We start from the raw sequence: 25054 nt of genomic DNA, 5'->3' as shown, positions 1-25054 counted from the left end.
TCGGAGACCCATTCAAAGCAGGCTCTGTGCTTCCCAGCAACTCTATTCAACACTCCAAAAATTCAGCACTCCTCTGCTAAAAATATTCAAGATTACTGTCCATTATCTTCTTACGCTTCTTCCTTTGTCACAATGCCATTGGATGTTAGAGAGGATGCCAGCAGGCTCTGTTTCTCTCAGGGCTGGGTGCTAGAATCCTAGAAAAGGAGCCAGGAATGTCTGGGAAACTCAGAAAAATCAACAGAGGTGGCAGCAGTTGGCTCTTCCTCCTGTCGCGGGTCCAGTTCTCCTCAGTTCCCACCACAGCCATCTCCAGCCTTTGCCACCCTCCTCATGCCTTCCACACCCCTACTTCTCACCATGACTTAAAAAAAAAAAAAAAAAAAAAGGATCTACGTCCATCGCAATGCCCTCAATGGATTCAGCACTTTGCCCCATCACTCCCCCTGGACTCCTATCCGGGACACAGCAAACCTATCTGAACCCAGGCCGCCCCCTGAGGCATTCCCTCCATCTGGGAGGAGGGGCCTCCATCTTTCCTGCAAGGCCCATCCCTCCTCTGCCCCTGCTGTAGCAATGGTCCCCTCTCCCTCCTGGCTCATTAACCTCTCCTGTCCCACCGTCTTTTCCCTAATTATACTAGACATTCTGAAAGTGCTACACCCTCCATCCTCTATTCAGCCTCTGCATTTGGGCGCCATCTCCACCATCCCACCCAGACAGCTCCTGATGAAGTCACTATGACCTCTTCGTTGTTAAATCCAACCCCATGTTGCACTTCCTGCCTTAAATAGCCTCCTGGAACCACCCGTTGCTTCCTTGTTAATTGTTTAATACTCTCTCCTTTTTGGTTTCCACAGTGCCATTTCTCCATGCCTTTTCTCCTTCCTCTGAGGTCCTTCCCCCTGTTGCTTTTGCTGGCTCATCCTTCTTCCTCTGAACCCCAAGGTGCGAGTCTCTCTCTTCACACACAAGGCACTTCTCCTGGGGACGACATCCACTCTATCGCTTTAACTACTACTTAGATATTGAAATGCTTGGTCTAAACTTCTCCCCAGGTTTAAATGAGAATGCCCAGAAGTTGGACATTTCTATGTAAATTTCCTACAGGTACATCGAGGTAGCATGTCCCCAGCTCAACTCTACATACTTGCCTCCAGCACTGTAGCCTCTCCTGTGCGCCCTCTCTCAGCAAATGGTGTCACTGTCCTTCCAGCTGGGCCTGGTCACCACATCCAATAAATTACTCCTCCGTGTCGCCTCCTCTCTATTCTCAATGAAGACATTGCCTCATTTCCAATTCTAACAATTTCCCATTGAGACCCCTTAAATGACCAATTTGGTCATGGCCTCAGTTTTCCTTCTTATACTTTACTATTTTTCTAATTTTTCCAATATTGTTTTTAAATAATAGCCATGCAATACTCCTGCCTAATAGTTCATGGCTGTCCAACTCTGTGAGTAGACTGGACTAGCTTATGGAACTGGACACTCTATTTGGATCCCCCAGATAGTGCTCATGGTCCTATATTATGTACTATTACCCATTTTACTTAGCATGGCCCTCTGTGCAGAAGGTAACTCACGGGCAGGTCAGCAGGAAATAGAGGAAAGTTCAAGAGTCAAAGTTCAAACCTTACTTGAGCTGAAAAATTGTGTAACAACAATAAGTTACTTAGTCTCGGAGCCTCAGTTCCCTCACTGGAGACATGGGACAATAGTGTTCACATCACGACCCTTTGAAGGATGAATACGATGTCTTATGTGATAGCGTTCTAGCACGGTTCCTTCCAAGAGTAGGCTCTGAACCACGGATTGTGACAGAGAAATATCTATTACTCATTTAAGTGCCCAACTCCAAAAATATTTGTTCCCTTCTGCTCTAATATATTTTTTCCTTCCATTATTTCTATGCTTTTCCAGGCTCATCTTGTCTCCCCAGTTCATTAACTATCCTAACAGGAGAGGGGCACCCTTCCTCCCCTTGGACCCGGATGGAGGTGGAGTTCCCTTGGCCAGTTTGGTGTCTGCACGGCTACTGCTTAACAAAATCGCCGAGAAATTAATGGGGCTTGACAAGAGCTTGTGCTCCGTCCTCCCACCAAACCTGGAACCTGCTTTTGAGGCTATGAGAACAAGCAAAGATTTTTAAAAAGAGGAGACCACAGGGGCACCGGGGGGCAGAGGGAAGGGGTGGGCATGGGACACCTTACCTTTACACTGCAGCCCCTGCCGTAGGAGGCCCCAGAGCAGGGACCCACAGTGGTCGCAGAAGGTGGGGACCTTGTAGTTGTGGATGCTGAACTTGTGGGGCATGTTGACGCTGAACCGCTGGGAGCCCACCTGCAAAGATGTAAAAACACGGTCATGGCCAAGCTCTTGTGCAGCCTGGAGTGCTAATCGCTGGACCTTCTACAGAACTTTCCAGAAGGCATGGTCATTGCAGGTGGCAGGCCCTAGCTTGGCTCTGAAAACTGCCCTGAGAAAAGAGGTAAAGAAAGCCTCCCTCCTTTGCTCCTGATGCCTTCAACCCGTGTGCTGCCGCTCTGTTGAACTCGGACAGTCACTCCTTTGGAAACAAGATCATAAATTCATCTAATTATAAGCTGTCTCTGACCCCCAATTCTAATGGCCTATGGTTATGCAGTATGTACTTCACAGAGAATTAAAACCTGGCTTTAAAATCAACTACTGTGAATATAGATAACCCCTATACTGACATGCACAGTCTTCTCCCAAATGGTCAGCTCGGAGAAACCTAGCTTTGCTATTGAATTTTCTTTGCTCCTTTACCATCAGCAACTTCCCCAATAGCCCATCTGACCCTCCTTCGTAAGATGAAGAGACAACATAGTGCAGTGGTCAAGGGCTCAGGCTCTGGAGCAGACTCCTGGGTCTGAATGTGGCTCCTTCACATACTAGCTGTGTGACTCGGGGCAAGTTAACTTGACCTCTTTGCTTCTGTTCTCTTTGTTGTAAATGACGATGATACCATGTTTCCCCGAAAATAAGACATCCTCCGAAAATAAGACCTAGTGCATGGAAAGATAAGACATCCCCTGAAAATAAGACCTAGCACAACTTTGGGAGAAAAAATTAATATAAGACACTGTCTTATTTTTGGGGAAACGGGGTAACAACATCCATCACATTAAGGTTGGTATGGGACTAAATGATATGTGATAAAGTGCTTACATCAGGGCACAGTAAGCTCCCAATGAAATATCGGCTATTGTTGTTACTGAGGTTATTTCAGCCTCCTACGTGTTTCTGGGGTTTGCTAATTCCACTCCATTCCCCCATCACCTCATAAAGATAAGCTCCTGCTCCTCTGTTGACTCTCCCTCACTGTTTATGAGCGCGCGAGGCCACTGGCGCGTCAGTGAGCCGCTTCGCTGTTCCCATGAGATAATGGATAAAAGAATACATGTTTTCCTCGGAGGCTTGAGCTCCGGGATCACACAGCTCTTGGCACAGTCTCCACAGACGTAAATCCGACTCGGAGCCACACTCATTCTGTAGATTGTGCCTCGTGCCGGAAGGCTGTGGACAACTCCCTACATTTTTGATCAACACAAGGAAGAAAGCAGTGGGATCTCTGAGAGATAAGGTTTTACTCGGGGGCCGCGGAGGAGGCAGGAGAGGGCAGGGATGGCAGTGAAGAAAGCCCGGGACTTCAACGCTGCAAATATTTACCTCGTCGGGCGTTTCCTGTTTCTTTAACCCAGCACATTTCGTGATGATGAGCTCATGGCATCGCTTGTGGACCACGCAAGTGCACACTGCAAACAGCAAGAGATGGGGAGGCTGAGCGACAAGCGGGGGAAGGAAGGTCCCACCCCATGATTCAATCAGGCTTCTTGAAGGGTCGAGGGGAGCCATGCCCCTTCTGTCACTGGGTCTTAATTTAGCACCCTACCCAGAGCCCTTTACGCAGTTGTTTCAAAGCTCTTGGCCATCCTAGCCATTCTGGTTTCCTACATGCTCTGGAGAAGAATGGGCCATTTATGTACAAAGGGCATCAGCAGTTTTCTCCAGTTCCAGGAGGACCCGTCAAGTTTCTTGCTTCTATGTGCCCAGGCCAGGGAACCATTTCCCTTCCACGCAGTACGTCTATCAGAGACAGGACAGCGTCTTGCTCATCTCAGGATTGCGTCAGGCCTGGCTGGTGTGTCAGGAGGAGCAGAGCCAGAGGATTTGTGGTACAGATTTTGTGGTACAGAAGTTCCTAAGCTTTTGGTCTGGTTGTGTCCTTACATGCCAAGCATAAACATTTCCGCTCAACGAACTACCTCCACAAGAAGTGGTCTGGAGCTCTGTCTTCAGTGCCACAGGGCAGTGAGGGCGGTGAGGGGCTGAAGAGGCCAGTAACTGTGTGTGCACACACAACAATGCCCAAAAGGACCTACCCAAGTCCCCAGCCGTGAGACCCAAGTCACCCAGTGGCATGGTGGGGAGATGGAATGGCCTCCCACACCAAACCACAGAGAACCCTCCACATGGCCACATCACGTGCCCACCCTTCAATCCTGGGCCACTTAACCTTGCATGGGTAGCCAATGAACTGCAAACAGAAGCTTCGATAACTTTGAGTGTGCTTTCAATGTGTAAGAGCTAACGATTTCCAGAGTAGAGGCAAAAAAAAAAAAGAATCGGCAATAACCACTGGGGATGCTGCATAAAACAGGCAGGGGAGGGAGCATCCCCAGAAGTGAGAGAGTAAGGGAGTCAATGGGATACAGAGAACCTGGCGTGGTGCCTAGAGGAACCTTCAAGGGGCCTCTAGCTGATGCACATGTCTCCCTAGGAAAGATGGGAGTGCTACTTGCAGACCAGCTGGACTCCTGTCCCCCCCCCCCCCCCCCCAAATACACATACCGTATTTTCCAGTGTATAAGACGACACCCTAATTTTACAGTTAAAACATAGGTTTTATCTACAGAAGCTACACTGCGTTCTAGTAAAAAACCTGCTCAGATTGGCCAGAGTCAGAGAGGTGGTCTATTAAAAAAAGAACTGGTGTTGCCTCGGAAGTAGGGGGTAGTCTTATACAGCGAAGATAGGCCTAAACCTATGTTTTAACTGTAAAATTAGGGGGTCGTCTTATACGCCAGAAAATACGGTATTCCCACATGTGCATGGAGGAATCATGACCAGGCAGTGACAAAAGAAAACAGGGTCCTGCTTCTTCCAGGGGGAGCAGGAATGGAAACTGTGGAGAGCTTCTCAATGCCATCAAACCCAGCACACACTTCCCATGAGCATTAGCGGCATTAGTGACCGGGATGAGCCAGTTGGCCCCCTGGGATTTAGTTCATACAGCACCTCTTACCTTGACATTGGTACCCCTGCTTTCCTATGACACCCCTGAAAAGAAGAATACAATACTGTAAGTAACATCACCCTTTAGTAGGTCAAAAACCACACGAAGCTACCGCCTGCTGGTCACCACCCACAAAGCACCATGCACGCTTGGTGTACCTAGCAGTGCCATTTCCCTCCCACTCGCAGGCTACCCTAAAATGATTCCCTCACAGCCCACAGAGGGCAGCCTCAGCATTTGCGAGGGGTGCAAGGTTTGGTCAGTGAACGGGCTTGGTTTCCTACCCAGACAGCCGTCCCAGTGGGACCAGCAGTGCTCAGGAAGCCACAAGACCCGGGTGCTCTCTGCGGGCCTCGATGAGTCGCACAACCCTTTCCTGTGGGCAATCCTGGAAACACCTCCCTGGCCTTCCAGAAGCCAGCAGCGATTACAGGTTAGTCTGTGGCCAGGAATGGGAGGTCAGTGTGCCATTTGGGTGAAGGCCAACATCAGAAGTTCCTTTCAGAGCCAGAAGAGTCTCTCCTGGGGCCAGTTTAGGGTCAGCATGGACACAAACCAATCAACTTGGCCTAAGCCCTGACCTCAGGGCACCCACACCCACTGTAACTCCTGGCCTGGTGGGAGGAGCCAGAAGGCAATCGGGCTACAACTCAGGACACCTGGAGCTCAGTGTGTTGGCCATGGGTTCAGAGGAGACCTGAATCTGTAAGACTCAGCTTTCAGAGCCTCCATCCCTCCAAACATGCAATTCATAAACACAATGCAGAAAACTGGGGAGGAGGCCGTCTGTGGGTAGGAGCGGGGCGCTATGTCTGCCTCCGCTGGGTTGAGTCTGCTCGGAATTGTGTCACCTCAGCTCCCCATGCCAACCTCAGGGACAGGTCTGGAACACCACGAGGATGAGACGAGCCACTCCTGGACACCCCATCCTCCGAGGGCAATTCAAATGCTTCCCGGCTGGGTTCATGCTGCAATTTGGCCTCATTCACTCTTCCCCATGGGATCCAAGTGTGCTGGCAAACTCCAGCCAGCTTCAAAGCGCTCAGAGAGGTTGCCAGAAAGGCTGGTGGGGCTTCAGAAAAAGCACGAGCTTTCGTTTGTGCTCACCAGGGGTGGGATCCGGCCTCTGACACCTCCCAGCTGGAGGAGTGCAGGCTAGTCTTGCTTTAATTTCTGAGCCCCAGTATTGTTGTTAGTGAAATGGGGTTCACAATACATAGCTCAGAGGATACCGAGAAGATTTAATTAAATATTTCCAGTGCCCTATAGAGAATCTGGCATGGGGTAGGTATTCATGAAGTGTCCCTCCAATCCCCAAGGCCAGTGCTCCTTCCCACCTCCTAAACAGGCCTACTACTTACCTATCTCTGCTTATCAAACTCCTAGTCATCATGAAAGGAGACGTGCCACCTCCACCAGGAAGCCTTCCCTGAGTACTTCAGCCAACACTACCCCCTCACTCTGAAACCTCAGGATCCTAGCAGCACCAGTGTTACAACAGCTACCAAGAACTGCTTTGTATCAGCAATACTGGCAGTTGAGTATTTTTTAACTTTATTGTGGAAAAATTCAAACATATATGAAAGTAGGGAGATGGACCCTTATCGGCCTATCACCCAGCTCCAACAATGACCAATGCATGGCTGCTCCTGTTTCTTCTCTACCCTTAGCCCTTTCCCCCCTCCTCCCACAGTCGTTTTTAAAACAAATCCAAGATTCTTTCATTTTACTTGTAAATAATCCTGTTTGTCTCTCTAAGGATAAAAATTCTTTTTAAAGAAACCACAATCACAGTACATTGCTGGTTATAAAACCTTCACTCCTTAAATGGGACACATGATATGATCCTAAGTATAAAGTTCACCAGGAACCACAGTTGCTTTCCATTCGTCCTCCCAAGCACCAAATCACATAGACTTTTTAGAAAAGTCTTCTGCAATTAAACAAAGGAGAAATAAAGCACATCAGAACTTTTTACAGTTTGTAATCTCCCAACGTCTCGGCCCAGAGAAGGCATGACTAGAAGATCCCAGGAGAGGGGGCCTTACCAGATAAAATCCCTGCAGTGGGAGCAGTAGGTGGGCTGCCGAAGGTAGGTGGCCATGAACTTGTGGCCGTTGACCTGGTGGACCCTGCGCCTGACGGCCCCCTGCCGCTTCCTGGGCCGCATGCGCTCCCTGAACACGCGCTCTTCATTGTCTTTAGGGGCTGGAGAAGGAAAAGAACAGAAAGAGAACAGTCTGGGTTAGCACGCCTGAAAGTAACCTCCTGAGGGAGAGCTGCTCCATCCTCGGGCACCTGGACGTGGGAGGGGACGTGGAGGGCTGCCTTCACTGGTGGAGGGATTCGGGGGTCTGAGGAGCCTCAGCGCTCAGCTCCAGTGAGACCACACGGGCTGGGAAGGCCCGGACTGTGCAGTTTCTGACACCAGCTGCACCCTGAGTAACCGTCCCAACCCCCAGTCGGCTCCAGGCATGGCTGCTCCACTCCTCCATAGCTCCACTCCTCGGTATGGTAAGGTGTGGGGTCAGAAGGCTCAGGGTTCAAATCTTATTGCAACTTCCGAGCAGTGTGACCGTGGACAGCTGGTGTTCCCTTGCCCAGGGCCCTCTGTACTTGGAGTGACAGTGCCCACCCCATGGAGCCCTGTGGAGTCAGTGCTGTGACCTCCCTCTGCACCCAGCCACCTGCTCAGAGAAGTAGCAGCCTAATAAATCCAACTCTTCTGCCTCCTACCTAGACTGGGACACCAAGAGCCTTCTCCCAGGGTCAGAGGAGAGGGGAGTGTAACACTACGAAAGCAGACAGTTTCTATGGTAGCTGCCTACAAGCCAGGAACCCAATCACGCTGGCATCTTGTTCCCGGACTTCTAGCCTTCAGAACTGGGCGAGAGAAATGGCTGTTGTTTCAGCCACCCAGCCCGTGGTCCTTGGTTAGGGCAGCTGAGCTGAGTGAAGCACTGATGGCAATAGCTAGTGCTTATCGAAGACTTACTCTGTAGCAGAGCATGTTAAGTGCGTCACACAGTGGTAACCCACTGAATCTGCACAACGAGCCTAGGTAGTGCAAGCGACCTGCTCCTGTTTGCACAGCCCTGAAGTGGTGGAGCCGGGTTCTACCCCAGAGAGCAGGGGAGAAGCCAGTGCTTCACTGTGCACACGCTGCTTGGAGGGAGGGACAGCCCCTCTCTCTCCAGCCAGGCCCCAAGCTCTCCTCGGAAAAGAGCAGCCGCTGGGGCTTCTCTGAGGGCAGGGGAGGCAGGCTCTGAGCCTGCAGGCTCCTGGAAGGTCTCCTGTATGGCACAGCTTAAAAAGCACTGGGAAGGATCTGTGTCCTCTAATAACCGCGCCCCCTCTTCCCTCCCCCCCTCCCCCCCCCACACACACTCTTCCCCCCAAAACAGTGTCGCTCCTGGGGGGAGGGCATCACCCTTCCCCAGCCTCTTTGAAACTAATATGTCCTGCAGTGCAGATCATGTGGTGAGCCAAAGGCTATCCAATGCAAGGGTGTCTTAAATATCCAGAGAAGGCGGTAAAGCTGAGTGTGAGAGCAAGAGCGGCCATGCATGTCTAGGGGGCTCTTAGTGGTAGCAGCCTCCGAGCAAACCGGAGTGTTGTGGACTCGGAGTGTATCCTCAGGAATGCCTCAGACAGGGATGACACAGGTCAGTCTGCTTGGCCCCTGCCTCCCAGCCCCCAGTCTGCCTTCCCTTTCCAACTGGTGTTTAAGGTCTCAGAACGTCTGACACTGACTTCCTTCTGGGTGTGGAAAGCCACCCCCTCTTACCCTGCCACAGCCTAGGGGTCGAGACCAGCTGCCCAAATGCTCGCACGAAGACCTAGTTCTGTTTACACACACACACACACACACACACACACACACACACACGTACAGAAATATGGCAATCATCATTCAATTGTGCAATCATAGGTGATTTTCATTTCTGCCTCATACTTTTCACTATATTTAGAATATTCTACTATTTTTGTAAACTGGAAAATAAATGTGGTGACTATTTATTTTTTAATATATTTTATTGATTTTGTACAGAGAGGAAAAGAGAGAGATACAGAGTTAGAAACATCGATGAGAGAGAGTCATCGATCAGTTGCCTCTTGCACCCCCCCTACTGGGGATATGTCTGCAACCCAGGTACATACCCTTGACCAGAATCGAACCTGGGACCCTTCAGTCCCCAAGCTGATGCTCTATCCATTGAGCCAAACCGGTTTCAGCAAAATGTGGTGACTTTAAAATACACACAAATCTTTTCAGCAGCCCTTCCTAGCCACAAACCTGACCTACAAAAACAAACCAAAACACCCCGTCCTGGCAGCCCAACACCAAGGATGGGAATTCTCTTTGTCAAAGGCGTCCTTCCAATTCCTTTACAGAAGGATTCGCCAAGGAGTGTATTGAAACAGTAAGGCAGCCCCCTGATGCAATTTAATTTACAAATCCCGCAAGTGTGTTAGTCATTTTGATCCTAGAAAACTGTATTTTCAGTGAAGAGGGAGATGAGTGCAATCTAGTTTTCTCAAGGGAGCACTGCTGTCAGGGGGAGGTATAGTCGTCCCCGAGGGCTTTACCCCTTAACTTTTTGCAGAGATGACTAGCCACCTGTGCTTACTTTGGTTTAATAGGTAAATACAGCAACCAACTAATTTAACTCCATTTACCTTTAAAGATGGCTTGGAGAAGAGTGCCTACACCTGGATGGGGAGGGGGCAGATGAGACAGGGAGCCATGGATAAATCCTGCTAGGTCAGGCTCTGACGGGACTTCCTCACAGGGTTCTGTTGCTCCTGCCCATCCAGACTACTTTGTTAGTCAAGTCTTATGTCAAAGGTGTGGGAAAACAGAACGAAAGGAAGAGCACAGCGAGCTTCATGTTCCCAGTGAGGTCCCCAGCCACCCACTGTGGGCGAAGCAGCAGGACAGGCAACAAAAAAGGGGTGGGGGCCCGGGCTGTGGAAATAGCCCCAATAGCGCATCCCTCTGCACAAAGCCTTTGTTCTTAGGAGATAAAGCAAAGCAGAGACGTCCTCTGAAGCAGCTACGAGATCCTCAGTAATCCCAGCCTCCCACAGCAATCCAGGCACGTGTCTGCTTGGTCTGATTCCTCTATGAACTTCAAACTCCTGGAGCTTTTACCCCAATGAATTATCTTAAAGCCCCCACGCTCAAAAGACTCTGACACGTTGCATGCAGGTGGCAGGGGCAGCAAAAAGAACCCACACCTTGCAGTAGGTGTTCTGTTGACCTAACCTCACCTGCCCTTTTTCCTTGGGCAGAGACCTCTCAGACATGTCCAGGGAGCACTCACTCACAGACACAGGGAGTGGCAAGCCCCAGTGCCAAACCTGACACCACCTTTTCTGCCAGTCTAATGACTGAAGGTCTCCCGACTCTGCCATCAGCTCCCTTACCCTGCCTCAGCTCCCGCACAGAAAGGGAGCCAAGGGCAGACTGAACACATGAGGTCAAGGGCACCCTTAATCTCAGTGCTCTCTGAATGCCCTGTAGGTTAGAAATACCCACCAGAGAATTTCTCATCGGCCCAGACTAATGCACCTCTGGATGCCAGCACTTCGTTCCAGGGTCTATGAAGAAGACTGCCAGACCCAAGCATCAACTTTGCCCAAGACCCTTCACCACACTGACCAATGTGCATGACCCGCCACCCCTGGGCACTGCTGTCATTCCTCACTGCAGGACGGTCACCGACTTTTGATGTTCAGGGCACACAGGGCCCTTCCCTCAAGCAAGTATGCTTTGGGGTCGTCTTTATTGATTTATTTTTTTTTTACTTCCCCTTTTAGACCTCTTTCTGTCAGTGTGGTTAAACTCAGTGCTAGGAGACTGTCTGCCCCAACTTGCATTGTGTCCTCCAACAAGTCATTTAATCTCTTTGAGCCTCTGTGTTGTTTTCTTTTTGTTGTTGTTGTTTTAATCTATCAAGAGGCGGTCATGTAATGGCTCTTCCTGAACCCCAAGCTGGTACACTTCTTTCTCTCTTACTGGAGCAGCATGACACCTCATTACTGAGGGAGAGTGAAACAGCCGCACCCCACTCTGCAAAATCTACCGATAGCCCTTGTTGTCCCCACCCTGCTGGGGCCCAGCTGCCTCCAGATGTTCCACATCTGCCACTATGAGTAAAACACAGAGTCAGCATTCCCTCCTCCAGCCCCATGAGGGGCTTTAGAAAAACAGATTCCATCCCCAGATTTGGAAAACTGTCAGGAAGGCTGGGCTGGGCAAGGATCCCTGACTCAGCACCAGGCCAAAGGCGCCAAGAAATGTGCCTAGTTTGAGGAAAGGCGGGGGACCGCCTCAGAAGAGTAACCCACACAAGTAACAAATCCAGCCCTCAAGGTAGGCAATTTCACATCCTGAAGAAAACAACTCAGTCACCCTGGTATTTTTGTCTAACTAGCGGTCAAACCTTGGATATTTTTCAGAAGCTGAAAAATAACAACTACCACTCGTGGGGCCCTTGCCATGTGTTGAATGCCATTCTAAGCATCTTACACCCATGAAGTGCTATTCCATACACATGAGGTACTGTTCCATACACGAGGTTCCGTTCCATATACATGAGACACTGTTACATACTCATGAGCTAGTATTACATATACATGAGGCACGACTGCATGCCCATGAGGTGTTACCGCATATTTATGAGACATTATTAGATATACATGCGGTACTATTGCATACCCATGAGGTATTGTTCCATATACATGAGATATGTAAGCGACCTATATTCATCCTCTAGTGCCATGAGGTGGTAGTACTCTCAACTTACAGGAAAAGAAATCAAGGCTCCAAGGTTAAATAATGAAATTAGTGAAGGTCAGTCACACAGCCAACCAACAGTAGATGTCAGTTCCAGAATTCCCACCCATGCCTCCCGAGGATCATAGAGTGGCCTGAGTTCCATGGTGCCTAACTCCAGGTATGGAAGTCTCCTCCCGCTGCTGCTCACCTTCTTCTCCATCAGCTCCTGCTCTCATCTAAAGACTTAGAGGAAAGGGGACTAACTGATTCATGGGGCACCCACACAGTGGGATGTAATGCCATGGTTACAAAAGCATATATGCTAAGTCCACCAAGAAACAATCATGGAAAAGGAAAAACAAGACATGTACATAGTTTGTATTGGCATTAAAAAAAGAGAGAGAGAAAAAAAATAAATATACTCAAACAACATAGGCAAAAATACATGTTGAGGATTTTGAATGGAATGCAATAATCTTCATCCAAAATGTTTATTATATGGATATTATGTAGATGCCAGACACTGTTCAGGGCATAGACCATTGGCCACCAGGATGGACCATGGCCACTCTCTCAATGATTAATTCTCAGCTATTCTGGACTTGATCCTCACTAGACAGCCTCCATTAAGAAAGCAAGCAATTACCCTGACATTCCAGACCGCTGTGATGGGAGGGAGGTGCTCCTGACAGGCGCCACATGGAACCTCTCCCAGCAGCCTCTGAGGAGTTAACTCTCCCTCTCAACTATTCTCTGGTTTGATTGCATGGCCTTATTGCCCCCCCCCACACACACACACACATGCACATACAAAACACAACACACACTGAGATCACTAAAAGGAAAAAATAAAATTAAAAACTAGGTGCTGAAATCCAAAGGAGCAGTGCCCTTATTTTGTATTTGCCATGAGGAAAACAAGCTCTAATAGGCTCATGTGAAATAAATGCTTCATGACAGTTTGAACTACTAAGTAAATATTTATGTGACGCCGAAGAATATGTTCCACATGTCGTACTCACACAATACATTAAAGAAAATTCCTGTTCAAAACAGGAAAGAGGAAATAGCAATGAACTCCCCGAGAGAGATCACCCCATGGATCTGTATCTTCCCAGCCCGAGAGCAGCGCCTGGAACTGTCCGAAGGTGGTGGTCCCCATGCGACCCAATCAGAGGGCATCGGTGGCCCTTCAGGGTCAGCAGCTCAGGTTTCAGGTAAACAGTCCTCTTCTCGCTCTGATCTGTTCTGTGTTCATGCCATGCTAATGCTCTACCCACTTATTAAAACAAGCACAAACTGAGGTAAAACACAGTGATGGCTGGACCATGGGATGATCACCCAGGAAGAGTCCAAGGGAGAAAGCAGAGGGCAACCCCCCTCCCTTGCCCCCACAATCCCACCACGCACACATGCACAGAGGAGAGCAGCGATTTCCTGAAGCAGCAAGTCTGCTTGCCTCCTCCCCATCTGTACTCATTCATTCCCTCCCTCCTGCCTCCATCCATTCAAAATGACATTTGGGAGCCACTGAAACTTGACTGTATGCCTCTGGTGCCCAGGAAAATCACTACTTGCCAGAAGGAAGCCACAAGCAAAACCCCTCCGGGTAGACCTGCTGAAAGCTCAAAGAGCATTCCGAGCCTGGGAAATCAGCCAAGTGGGGCACCAGCCAAGGGTGCCAGGGATGGGCCTGCGGTTCATACAACAGGAAACAAAGCTGTCGCTGAATTCTTGGGCACCTGAGCCCTGTGGAGCTTGTGTCCATGAGGCCATGTTCTGCCCATTGTTCAGGTTGCTAAAATCCTATATTACACAATGCTTGAGGGAGAAGTGACAGAAGCCCTAGCAGGGTGTCTGGCTACTCCCACATGCAGTCGGGGGTCCTGGGGAGCGGGGAGTATCAATGCCAAGTGAGAACTAGCACCCCCTCAAATACATAACAAGCCTTTAAAAATGTTTTTAAATAAGCCCCGCAAGTGCAAGGCCTCAATAAGTTGGGTAAAAACTCAAGAGTTGTTCCTCTCCAAGAAAATCTTCAGTAAAAGGCAGAAAATGTATATGATCTGAAGGGAAACCAGAGGATATAACAATCCTTTTAATGCTAAAGGCACCTGAGTCAAAAGGATTAGAGTCATTTATTGAAAGCCCACATTTCTCCTGTGCCGCTGACACCAGCCGCTCCACATTACCAGTCTACAGCAGGCAGCGTTCAGGGAGATTCGAGCAAAGTGTGCTAAAACTCATACCTTCTAATGGCCCAGTGGCCCCCACCTACCTAATCTGGACTCCGGTCAGCTTCTCACTCAAAGTGGCTATACAGTTTCCCCAAATACCACAACAAGCAAACTTTTTAGTCTCCCCAAATGTCTTTGCAAAGGTGGTTTTGAGTTCTCACTAATGTTTTAAAGTTAAAATTTAAAAGACCCTGGCCCATCCCAGAGAGAGCTGGAGTCCTGAGCAGGGTTCCCAGGAGGCTGACCAGGTAGGTATTTCCTGTTACATTCGATGGGAAAGGAGAATTTCAGGTAATTAGAAGATTATAAAAGAAGAAAATAAAAGGCAATGAAAGAATGGTAAGACAAGGGAGATGAAAGAAGATGCATATTAAGTGACAAAGTGCAGGCTGGAAAATTGGCTAAATGAACTCCACACCTTCTCAGGAAGCAGATGGATTTGTCTTAAGTTACAGAACCTCAAATATAACATTTAAAAATAAAGGCCCTGCCAAAACCGATTTGGCTCAGTGGATGGAGTGTCGGCCTGAGGACTGACAGGTCCCAGGTTCAATTCTGGTCAAGGGCATGTACATTGATTGTGGGCACATCCCTGGTAAGGGGTGTGCAGGAGGCAGCTGGTTGATGTTTCTCTTTCATCGATGTTTCTAGCTCTCTATCCCTATCCCTTCCTCTCTATAAAAAAATCAATAAAATATATATTTTTAAAAATTACAGTTATGAAGTAGCAATAAAATAATTTAATGATTGGGGGTCACCACACATGAGGAACTGTATTAAAGGGTCTTGGCATTATAAAGGTTGAGAACCACTGATCTAGAGGAAAGAGACAGGAAGCAAGTTTGGTTCCTGGGGAAAAAAAGAAAGGGTTGGACAAGAGGTGTGGTATCCAATATCCATGATGCCTCCTGCCTCCTGGCATCCTCCTTTGTGTGAGCCTTTCCTATAGTAAATAGAGATGACCTGCTGGCTGTGTAACCAGAACGATTTTACAGAAATGACAATGTAACTTCTGAGTCTAGGTCATAAAAGACACTGCAGTTTCCACCTTGCTCTCTCTGGGATCACTCACTCTGGAGAAAGCCAGCTACCATGTACGAGGACACTCAAGAAGCTCTGTGAGAGATACATCTGGTGGGAAACTGAGGCCTCCTGCCAACAGTCAACAGTGATTCGTGAGCCATGTACGGTATGTTAGCCATGTTGGAATCACTAAACATAGTGATTCTTTCCCCAGGTGAGTCTTTCGTTGACCACAGCCCAGGACAACATCCAAACTGTAACTTCATGAGAGACCATGGGCCAGAACCATCCAGCTAGAGCTGTAGAATTCCTGATCAACATCAACTTGATGAGATAATACACATTCATTATTGTCTTAAGCTGCTAAATTTGGAGTAATCTGCTACACAACAATGGATACACAACTCAAGAGAAAATAAGTATACCAAGCAGGAGAGATGTAAGGTAGACATTGGAAGGAGCAGTTTTTAACTGTAAGGATTGTACATTCCCTCAATAAATATTTACTGAGTGCCTCCTGCATGCTAGGTACTGTGCCTCTATTTGGTGTTACACATTAATCCTGCCGATGGAGAAAGAGAGAGGGAAAGAATAAATATTAACAGGACAGGTTATATTAGAATCCCAGCCACATGGCTAAAGTGAGGTAGGCTGACCTGGCTCCTGAGAACTGGGAAATCAAAGATACTGGTGTCCTAAAAAAATCTCAAAGTGATCCCTGTTGGTCTCAGCTCCAATGTGTTAACTTTATTCCTTAAGCTTGAAGCTGTAACCCCTGTTAGAATGCAGATCCTCTGGGAGGGCCACTATGAGTTTAATGTAGATGAATTGCAGATCCTTTTTGGAGCAGTTGTGCTGGGAAGATGGGGAAATTGTGGGGCGTTAAAAGGGTTTGTAGGGCCTTCCGGGAGAGTGGTGGCAGGAGATAAATTTTGGAAATTTTACAGTCAAAGGCTAATGGGTACTTGGCATATCTCAAGCAGAAGATAAAATCTGTGTATGTTTTTTTTTTTTTAAATCTAACAATAAAAATAATAGGCACCATTTACTGTATAACACGTGATAAGAATATATTTTCTCAACTTCCCCCAAGGATTCTATTGTACAAGGTTGGCACTATCATCTCCACTATACAAGCGAGGGGACCGGGGCTAAGAAAACCTGAGTGACTTGCTCAAGGGTCTCAGTTATTAAGTTCAAGAGCCTGGTTTGGTACCAACATACATCTGGCTCCAAAGTTCACAACACATGTTAAAGAACATAGATGAACATTATTGTCCCTTTTCATCTCATGGAGAAACTGGAAAAAGCATGTAAGAAATTTTGAACATGGTGTTCCTATGTCTCTCACAGGTGGTTTATAGACTTCTTAATAATGAAATTTAAATGGTGTCAAAGAAAAAAAAAAACGTTGAGAAAAAATTATTAACAGATTGGAAGGGGAGAGGCCAATTTCTTTCAAGTGAACATGGGGTTTGATGAGAAGTTCTGAACGTTGTTTTGGAAACCAGATTGCTGGCAAAGTAACAGAAAACAAAAACTCACAGACAACTCCACACTCCACACGCCAGGGAGCATGATGGGGAACTGGAGGGGGGAACAGAAAGGCCAGAGCCCCTACTTTCAGACCATGCACACCGATTCCAGTATTTTCCTGCTGAACTTGGAGGAGGGAGGAGATGGGAGACACCGCACAGGAGCAAACACAACGCTCACATAGCCAGCTACCTCCTGGAACAAAAGGTTTCTCTCTGCATGAGTCAAGCAAGGAAGCATGTTTCAGATGAAAGTATTCCCTAATCCTGACCCACACCATCAAGTATCTGCCAGGAATACATAGCCATAAGGAAGTCTAGTCTCTTCCCCAGTAAGTCCCTTCCTCAATTCTAAGGTTACAAAGATGGAAGTTCAATAATGTTATTTAAAAGAAAAATAAGCGTTATCCTCTTTCTTCAAGCAGAGCATTTAGCAAAGGTCCAGATTAAATCTAACTGGAAGCCCTGGCCAGTGTGGCTCATTCAGTTGGCTGCATCAAGAGGTTGCTGGTTCGATTCCTAGTCAGGGCACATGCTCAGGTTGCAGGCTCAATCACCAGGAGGGGGCATTCAGGAGAAAGCCAATGCTTCTCTCCCTCTCCTTTCCACTCTCTCTCTCTCAAATCAATAAAAAACCATTATATATATATGGAAAATTAGAATTGGGAGGTTAAAAAATTATGTGTGTGCATAAGATAAAAGAACTAACACAAAGATATGACACTATATCTTTTGTTCTTTGAAACCAACTTCCTGCGGAAAAAAGAGTGCCGTGTTGAAGAAAGCACCCTTTGCCTATTCTGGAGCCCAAGCCTGGGCTAGCAACCTGGTCCAAATGCTCTGTGCAAAGGAGAGTTCTTCTCCGCTTGGGAAGAACAGGGCAATGATCAATAATTTTTCTCTTGCCCTGGGGAAGCTTGGAGCTTTTGAAAACCTTACGCTCTTATTTGCAGCTCCAGGGAATCCGGGGAGATTTCGGAGTGAGGATGACCTGAAACTTGACCACTCATTAACCAGACCTTCTGGCTGATGCTCCCACAGATTAGCCTGAACTGTACGCCCACTAGACCTCTGACTTGGCTCTATCTGAAGTTGATGTCTCGCTTGAAAACCTTTTTAGATATCAGAACCCGCCTCTGGTTTCTCCAGGGGAAATCTCATTTCCTGTCACAGTGTGATGGCTAAGGGAGTTCAGAAAAATATTTTAAAGGCTGAAAGGAAAGGGAAAAGAGGATCTTCTGTCTTTCAGACAGACAATGGCCCACAATAGTCTTACCAAACCTGAATTAGAACACAGAAGAATCTAGATCAAGTCCATTAACATAATTCCATTACCATTTTCTTCTAAAGACCTAAATTCTGACTCTTTATCTCCTTAAAATAACAGTGATTCTCAAACTTCAGCGTGCTTCGGAATTATTTGGAGGGCTTATTGAAACACACACCGCCTGGCCAGCGTGACTCAGTGGTTGAGTGTTGACCTAAGAACCAGGAGGTCATGGCTCGATTCCCAGTCAAGGCACATGCCCGGGTTATGGGCTCGAGCCCCGGTGTGTGAGGTGCAAGAGGCAGTCGATCAATGATTTTCTCTCATCATTGATGTTTCTATCGCTCCCACTCCCTTCCTCTCTGAAATCAATAAAAATATATTAACAAATAAAAAAGAAGCAGCACACACTGCTGGGCCCCATCCCCAGTGTTCCTTACAGCAGGTTTGGGGAGTGGCTGAGAATTTCATGTTTAACTAGTTTATAGGTGATGCCAATGCTGCTGGTTTGGGACCACAGTTTGAGAACTGTCTGCCAGCAGTCGCCAACCGGTGGTCCATGGATGACTGGTGGTCTGTGAGGTCTGAAAGGTTGGCGGCCGCTGGTCTAGACCACATTAGCCACTTTACCAGAATCATCTAAAAGTGATACACTTAGGTATCCAAAAGTAACTAGGGCCCTGCACTGATGTAGACAGCTAAAAAGACCATCACTCCCCGCATTACAACACAGCTCTGTGAGGGCCACCACCTGGGAAACGGGGGAGAAGCCCACGTGTATGAGTCCCTTCTTCCTCTGTTCTCCCGGGGAGAGACCTTGAGCCTCTCTCCCTATATCACAACAGGAGCTTTCAAATACATGGAGACCATGGGCTCACCCTCAGGGATGCCATTAAAAGGTCAGAGAACCGCCCTCCAGGGGCATTTTCAGCTTCCCAGGTGATTTTAGCCAAAAGTCACTTGTGAATTTGGCCTAAAGAAGCCTGTGTTCTAACTTTCTCTGCCATTCATGTGGCACCATGAGGACATCTTCACAGCCAGGAGACTTTTTTACTCCAAAAACAAAGAGCTAAAGAAAATGGCATTTTTTTATGTCTTCTATTTCTTCTTCTTTTTTTTTCTTTTTAAAATATATCTTTATTTTTCAGAGAGGAAGGGAGTAGGAGAGAGAGAGATAAACATCTCTGTTACGAGAGAGAATCATTGACCAGCTGACACCTACACACCCCACAAAGGGGATCAAACACACAACCCTGGCATGTGTCCTGACAAGGAATCTAACCATGACCTCCTGGTTCATATATCAATGCTCAACAACTGAGCCACACCAGTCAAGTCTTATTTTTCTTATAGACAAAGGCACTAGATCAGACTGCAGGGGAGGGGTGGTGCAGCTTGTGTGACTTAAGTGAGTCCATTCACCCTCCTGAAACCTTGACTCTCCCTGTGCTTTTCCAAGAGCAGCTGGTAAATTAGGATCAGCAGGTATATAACAAAAATTGGGACTAATATTGCATGGCAACACTAGCTCACCTGTAGAGTAGTAAAATATACCAAGGCCCTGGCCCACCACAGATAACTCAATCACAGTCTCTGGGGGCTTAGTGTAGGCACTGGTATTGCTGTAAGCTCACCAGGGGGTAATAATGTGCAGCCAGGGTTGAGAAGCGATGATGAAAAGGGTGGGTGGTGGCAGTGCAAATAAAAATCAGGAGAGGCATGGAGAAACCACAGCACTGACTCAGCAGTTGCCAGTGACATTGCAGAGTTTGAGTTCAGTGTTCTTGAGGCATGACTCAGAAATAGGTATTCCAGAGGAGGTATCTCCAGGAGGAGAGAGAGAAAGAAGGAAAGGGAGTTGGTATCCAGGGAGAGGAGGAGAGAATGAAAGAAGGGACGAGATGTTGAAAAACATGAAAAGTGCCCTTGACTGGGAGTCTGGTAACAGGATAAGATCTTGGTTCTGACACTAATCAGATAAGTGAACCCTGGGTAAGCCATTTCTCTTGCCTGGATCTCAGCTGCTCCAAGATAAAATGACAAGAGTGGCTGTGTGTTTTCAAATCCTTCTGATCTGAGATTTTCCAGGTGTGTTCTGTCAAAATCACAGTGTTAAATGGGCATTTGCCTGGGTGCTGTGATTGTGAGGGGAAGCAGGAGCTTCGGAGCTGAGTACCTTCCAGGTCATCTCATGCAAATGCTAAAACTGAGAACTGGTCAAGGGCTTCTTCAGAGCTATCAGTTATTTAAAATTTCATTATCACACACACCACTCAATAACATCAAAAGAGGCAGCTGGCTTGACCTTCAATTTTTTATTTTTTGTTTTATTTTATTTCAGAGAAGAAGGAAGATGGAGAGGGAGACAGAAACATCAATGATGAGAATCACTGATTGGTTGCCTCCTGCTCACCCCACACAGGGGATTGAGCCCACAACCCAGCCATGTGCCCTGATCAGGAATTGAACCATGACCTCCTGGTTCATAGGTCAACACTCAACTACTGAGGCACGCTGGCTGGATGACCTTTCTATCCATGCAATTAGTTTTGGGGGCAAATCTAGCGTACCCTGTAAAACCAATTCTCCTACTGTAATCTATAGTTTTCTTTGGCTACTGTGTTTTCTTAATTTATAAGCTACTTGAAAATGGGGACGGGTTGTCTACCAGAACATTGGTGTTATGTGTCATGGCTTAAACAAAGCCCCTTCAGTGGTCTTCCTTTTCTATAACGTTATGTTCTTGGAAAGCTGCCCGTCAGTGGAACTGCCATCAATCAAACCCAATTTTAAATGCACATAAGTGCTATATAAAGAGTCGTGTGGTGAGCGCTTTTGAAGAGTGCCTACATTTTTTTGGGGGGTGGGAGGGAATGCTAATAATTATACCTTAATTCAACTGTTTGGTAAGCCTAAAGTTTTAACATAGCAATTTTGATGTAAAATAGAGGTTGTTTTATGTTCCCTTAATTTGAAGGTTTAACAAGGATTTCTGGGGGCACATTATAATGCATTCTATAGTTTGTACTCCTTCAGAATATGTTCGGCAGAAGGAGGGTGTTTCATTGGTTTAAACTTCAGTTGCTTATTAGTGTACTGAGCCACTTACATACACAGAACAGTGATGATCTGCGCATGTTTACAAGGCCCAGGAGTCACACCGTGTCATGAAACGAGCATAATCACTATGGGTTGGGGGCATAGGTTCTCCTGCTCATCACCATCTAGCTGTGTGCCCATGGGTGAATCCTTCCTTTCCTGGCTTCAGTTACCTGTGTGATGGAAATATTGGACTGTGTGGGGTTTACAGGTCCTTCTCTGCCAGGAACTGGACCCCCGTAGACAGAAAAGATATGAGAAATCATGGACGCATAGGAGAGTCTGCATTGTAGCCATTAGAGAAAACACTTCTTCAAAGGAGCCTTACAAAGTAGCCCTTGCTAATACTATAGCAGACACAGGAGCCATACTAAGCAACCTCACACCGGCTGGTCCGTAACACATCCTCATACCAACTTAGACAAAAGAGGCTTCTTGCCAAATAGTGGCATCATTACATGGGTTACAGAAAGGCACATCTGCACAGGGTATACAGTACAATCACTGTGTCCTTGCTTAGGTTGGCCTTGAACATCCGGCGTACTCTGGACAGGGCCCCCACAGACTGGGTGATTTCTAATGCCCTTTAAAAACTATTACTTTTTTTTTTTTTTTCAAAGAGGGAGGGTGCTGCTCTACTCACTTATGGATTCATTGGTTGTTTTTTGTATGTGCCTAGACGGAACCCACAAGAGTGTATGAGGACAACACTCAAACCAACTGAGATTCTAATGTTCTTTTCATCTCTGGCATCCTGAGCTTTGAAGGTTCTTTGGAGAGTCTAGATTACCTAAAGGTGTCAAATGTTACAGTCCTAAAACCACCCGATTAGTGCTTTATCTAGCTTGGCTAGATGATGGTGAGTTGCAAGAGAACCAAGCTCGCTGCATGTGGTTGTATAGGTTATGCTCTGAAAAAAGCACTCAGCCTTTGCTGCATTTGCTCAGCTGGGGCCCCCACTGTGTTAGGTGATGCATGGTCTAGCCTGGCCTGGTGACAGCAAGACTTTTAGGCAGCAAAGCACAAATCTTGTGGTTCACAACAAAGTGTGATTCCACAACCAGAGAGCCATTCTTCTGCGCCCAGAGGAGGCTTCACACAGGTGTGATGATCGCATACCTACAAGTATCACCTAGTTTCAGGGAGGATGTAAGGGTTAAGGGGAACATAGGGTTGCAAGGGACATATATGAGTGGATGGCTGTGACTGAGAACATTACGTACTCAACAGTCTACATGAGGCTGCTTCTAGAGGACCTGGTTCCTCCCTCACTGGAGCCCTGGGTAGACGCTGTGCAGAGCAATGGTTCTCAGACCTGCTGGTGCAACCAGACTCCTGAACTGGTCCTGAATCCCATGTAGTGAGGCTTGAAAATCTGTCATTTCAATCACCTCCCCGGGAAACCTGGTGCAGCCAGCACAGCACAAGACGGCATTACAGTGTTTAAAGAAGTCTGGTGTAGAGCTATCACCCGGGCTCTGGGTAAGGACTAAGCTGTGGAGAGGACTGGCATACAATTCACAATCATGACCAGGGATCAGCTCCACCAGAGCAAGTGCAAGGTAATTTGAAGACATTTCATCAGGGGTGCTGAGTTCTCAGAAGTACACACACACACACACTTATCTTCCAGGGCTACACCTTGTCCCTTATCACTTCTTACCTTGAGCCAATAGAACTAGGCAGACACCAGACACCATGCTTACTGCATCTCACCCCTGGGTGTCCGTCTTTCTCTGCCCTCCATTGGCCTGCAGTAATTTTTTGTTTTTACTTGTTACTTATTAGACACTAGGCTAGGGGTGTCGAACTCAATAGAGAAGGGGCCAAAATCTAAAATCCAGCCTAAATCGCGGGCCGAATGGTTTACTGAACAGTCATAAACTGTCATTGTGATGGAAACGCAGCGGAGTGCAGTGATGACAGCGCTGTGCGGGCCACATTGCAAGGCCTGGCGGGACGGATTTGGCCCACGGGCCTTGTGTTTGACACATGTGCACTAGGCCATCTGGTAGTCTCAGGGAAAACTGGGGCCAACTCAAGAATAAACCCTGGTGATTGACCTTGAAAGCTATTTATTTTCTCCTCACCCACAGTTCCCCATGCAAATGCTCTGTGACAGCTTCAACTACCCTCAAAATTAGAAAGGGAGAAGCAGGAAAAAATGAATTCTCGGTGAGTATAACTGAAATCTTGTCAGAAAATTGTAAGATAAAGCTTTTTTATAAGAAAAGGCAAACATCAAATGCACTCATCTAAAGACCAGAGATAGGCGGATGTCCATTACAGGGTGATCGAGTACCTAATCAATATAAAGCAGTAATCTGTTTGTATGCCTACTTTTTTGGTAAATATGTTGATTTTTATTAATGGCAACACATACACAAAACTAAAACAAAAAAAAGAAAAAAAACAAAACCACCCCTAAAACAAAACAAAATCAACTAAGATAAAGATAATTTCAGCCTTTAGTCAAAAATTCACTTTGCATGAAACCACTTTTGTTATGTTCCCCGGGATAAATATTAGGGACATATTTTGGAAGGATTTATTTTAGGCAAGTGTTTAACTTTAAAAAAATATTTAAATTGGGGAAAAATTAAAAACCCAACTCAATATATAATCATTTTTTTAAAATCAATAATTCAAAAATCAATTCATTTTTATTTTAAACCCCTATGTTTCTCTCTCACACATCGAGGCAGAGAAGGGCCAGGGGTGGCAGGGCTGAGAGGATGCTGTAACCGTAACAAGAGGTAAGGTTACAGGAGCCATGCAACTCAAAGGGCTAAGAAGGAGGAAGAGAATCCAGCATCAGCTTGACAATAGGCACAATGACTATTTGCTGTGCACAGTGGTGAGAGGTGATTTGGCATACTATCTCATTAACCCTCACAACCCCTTACGCGGAAGGAACTTCATCACCCTAATTCTACAGCTGAGAAAATTAAAACTTAAAGAGGTTAAACAATGATACAACAAAGTGACAAGTCAAGCCTGACTCCAAAGCCAATGTCTCTAGTTCAGAGGGTGGCAGTGATAGGTTGCTGAATCCACATCAGACAGCAGTTCTTAGAACTCCTAATCACTTCCGGCCATGACAAGACCATTTTACACCCAGGGTGTGTGGGAGTTGGGACCTTTGGGGGAGGGGGTGTGGAAGCTAAAGTTTGCAGTGGGGTGGCATCCTGCACTGATCAAAACTATGGTCATGCCCACCTTTATCTAGACTTACTGTCCACAGAAACCTCAGGCAGGCAGGGGGAGAGCAACCCAGCAAACCATGTTGGTATCTTGACCACAATCTGGTTCCATTGACCTTTAATTCACCTCTTCACGGCACTTGAACGAGAACTTCTTACAACTGGCTACTTCCCAGGGCATCAGCATAGACCTCAGAAAGAGAAAGGTGCAGTGGGCTGGCAGGGTGTCTTCCCACACCACTCACTGTTGTTAACCTTCTTCTTTTATTTATTTACGAGTCTCTTTTAAAAAGAAATATATATTTTTATTGATTTCAGAGAGGAAGGGAAAGGGAGTGAGGGATAGAAACATCAATGATGAGAGAGATTCATTGATCAGCTGCCTCCTGCATGCCTCTTACTGGGGATCGAGCCTGCAACCCAGGCAGTGTGCCCTGACCAGAATCTAACTGTGATCTCCTGCTTCCACTGAGAAGCACTGAGTAATATAGGCTGGACTGTTGACCTTCTTTTAATGAAAGCTTGAGGGCAGAGACAACTTTCTGGCTTAGACAACTCTGTTCTCCAGGACCTCGTCTTCTCT

At 47.0% G+C, this 25054-nt stretch overlaps 1 protein-coding gene and 1 non-coding gene across 5 annotated transcripts in view; both read right to left on the bottom strand.

The window, feature by feature from the left end:
- PRKCE (protein kinase C epsilon) overlaps positions 1 to 25054 on the bottom strand; it is a 436609-nt gene that overhangs the window by 151041 nt on the left and 260514 nt on the right. For all 4 annotated transcript variants that reach the window (XM_036435210.2, XM_036435208.2, XM_045580706.1 and 1 more), the window contains 4 exons: positions 7372 to 7531; positions 5333 to 5367; positions 3697 to 3782; positions 2214 to 2343 (listed from right to left, as the gene is read on the bottom strand). In XM_036435210.2, the coding sequence (XP_036291103.1) occupies positions 2214 to 2343; positions 3697 to 3782; positions 5333 to 5367; positions 7372 to 7531 (411 nt within the window). The remainder of the gene's footprint in view (positions 1 to 2213; positions 2344 to 3696; positions 3783 to 5332; positions 5368 to 7371; positions 7532 to 25054) is intronic.
- Positions 14077 to 14193, bottom strand: LOC118717890. Its single transcript, XR_004987638.1, has one exon. It is a non-coding gene; the product is annotated as a U5 spliceosomal RNA (small nuclear RNA).

The sequence above is a fragment of the Pipistrellus kuhlii genome, unplaced genomic scaffold, assembly GCF_014108245.1.
Source record: "Pipistrellus kuhlii isolate mPipKuh1 unplaced genomic scaffold, mPipKuh1.p scaffold_m20_p_13, whole genome shotgun sequence".
Taxonomy (NCBI): domain Eukaryota; kingdom Metazoa; phylum Chordata; class Mammalia; order Chiroptera; family Vespertilionidae; genus Pipistrellus; species Pipistrellus kuhlii.
Note: the sequence above shows the minus strand (reverse complement) of the source record. Positions and strands in the feature narration are given on the sequence as shown.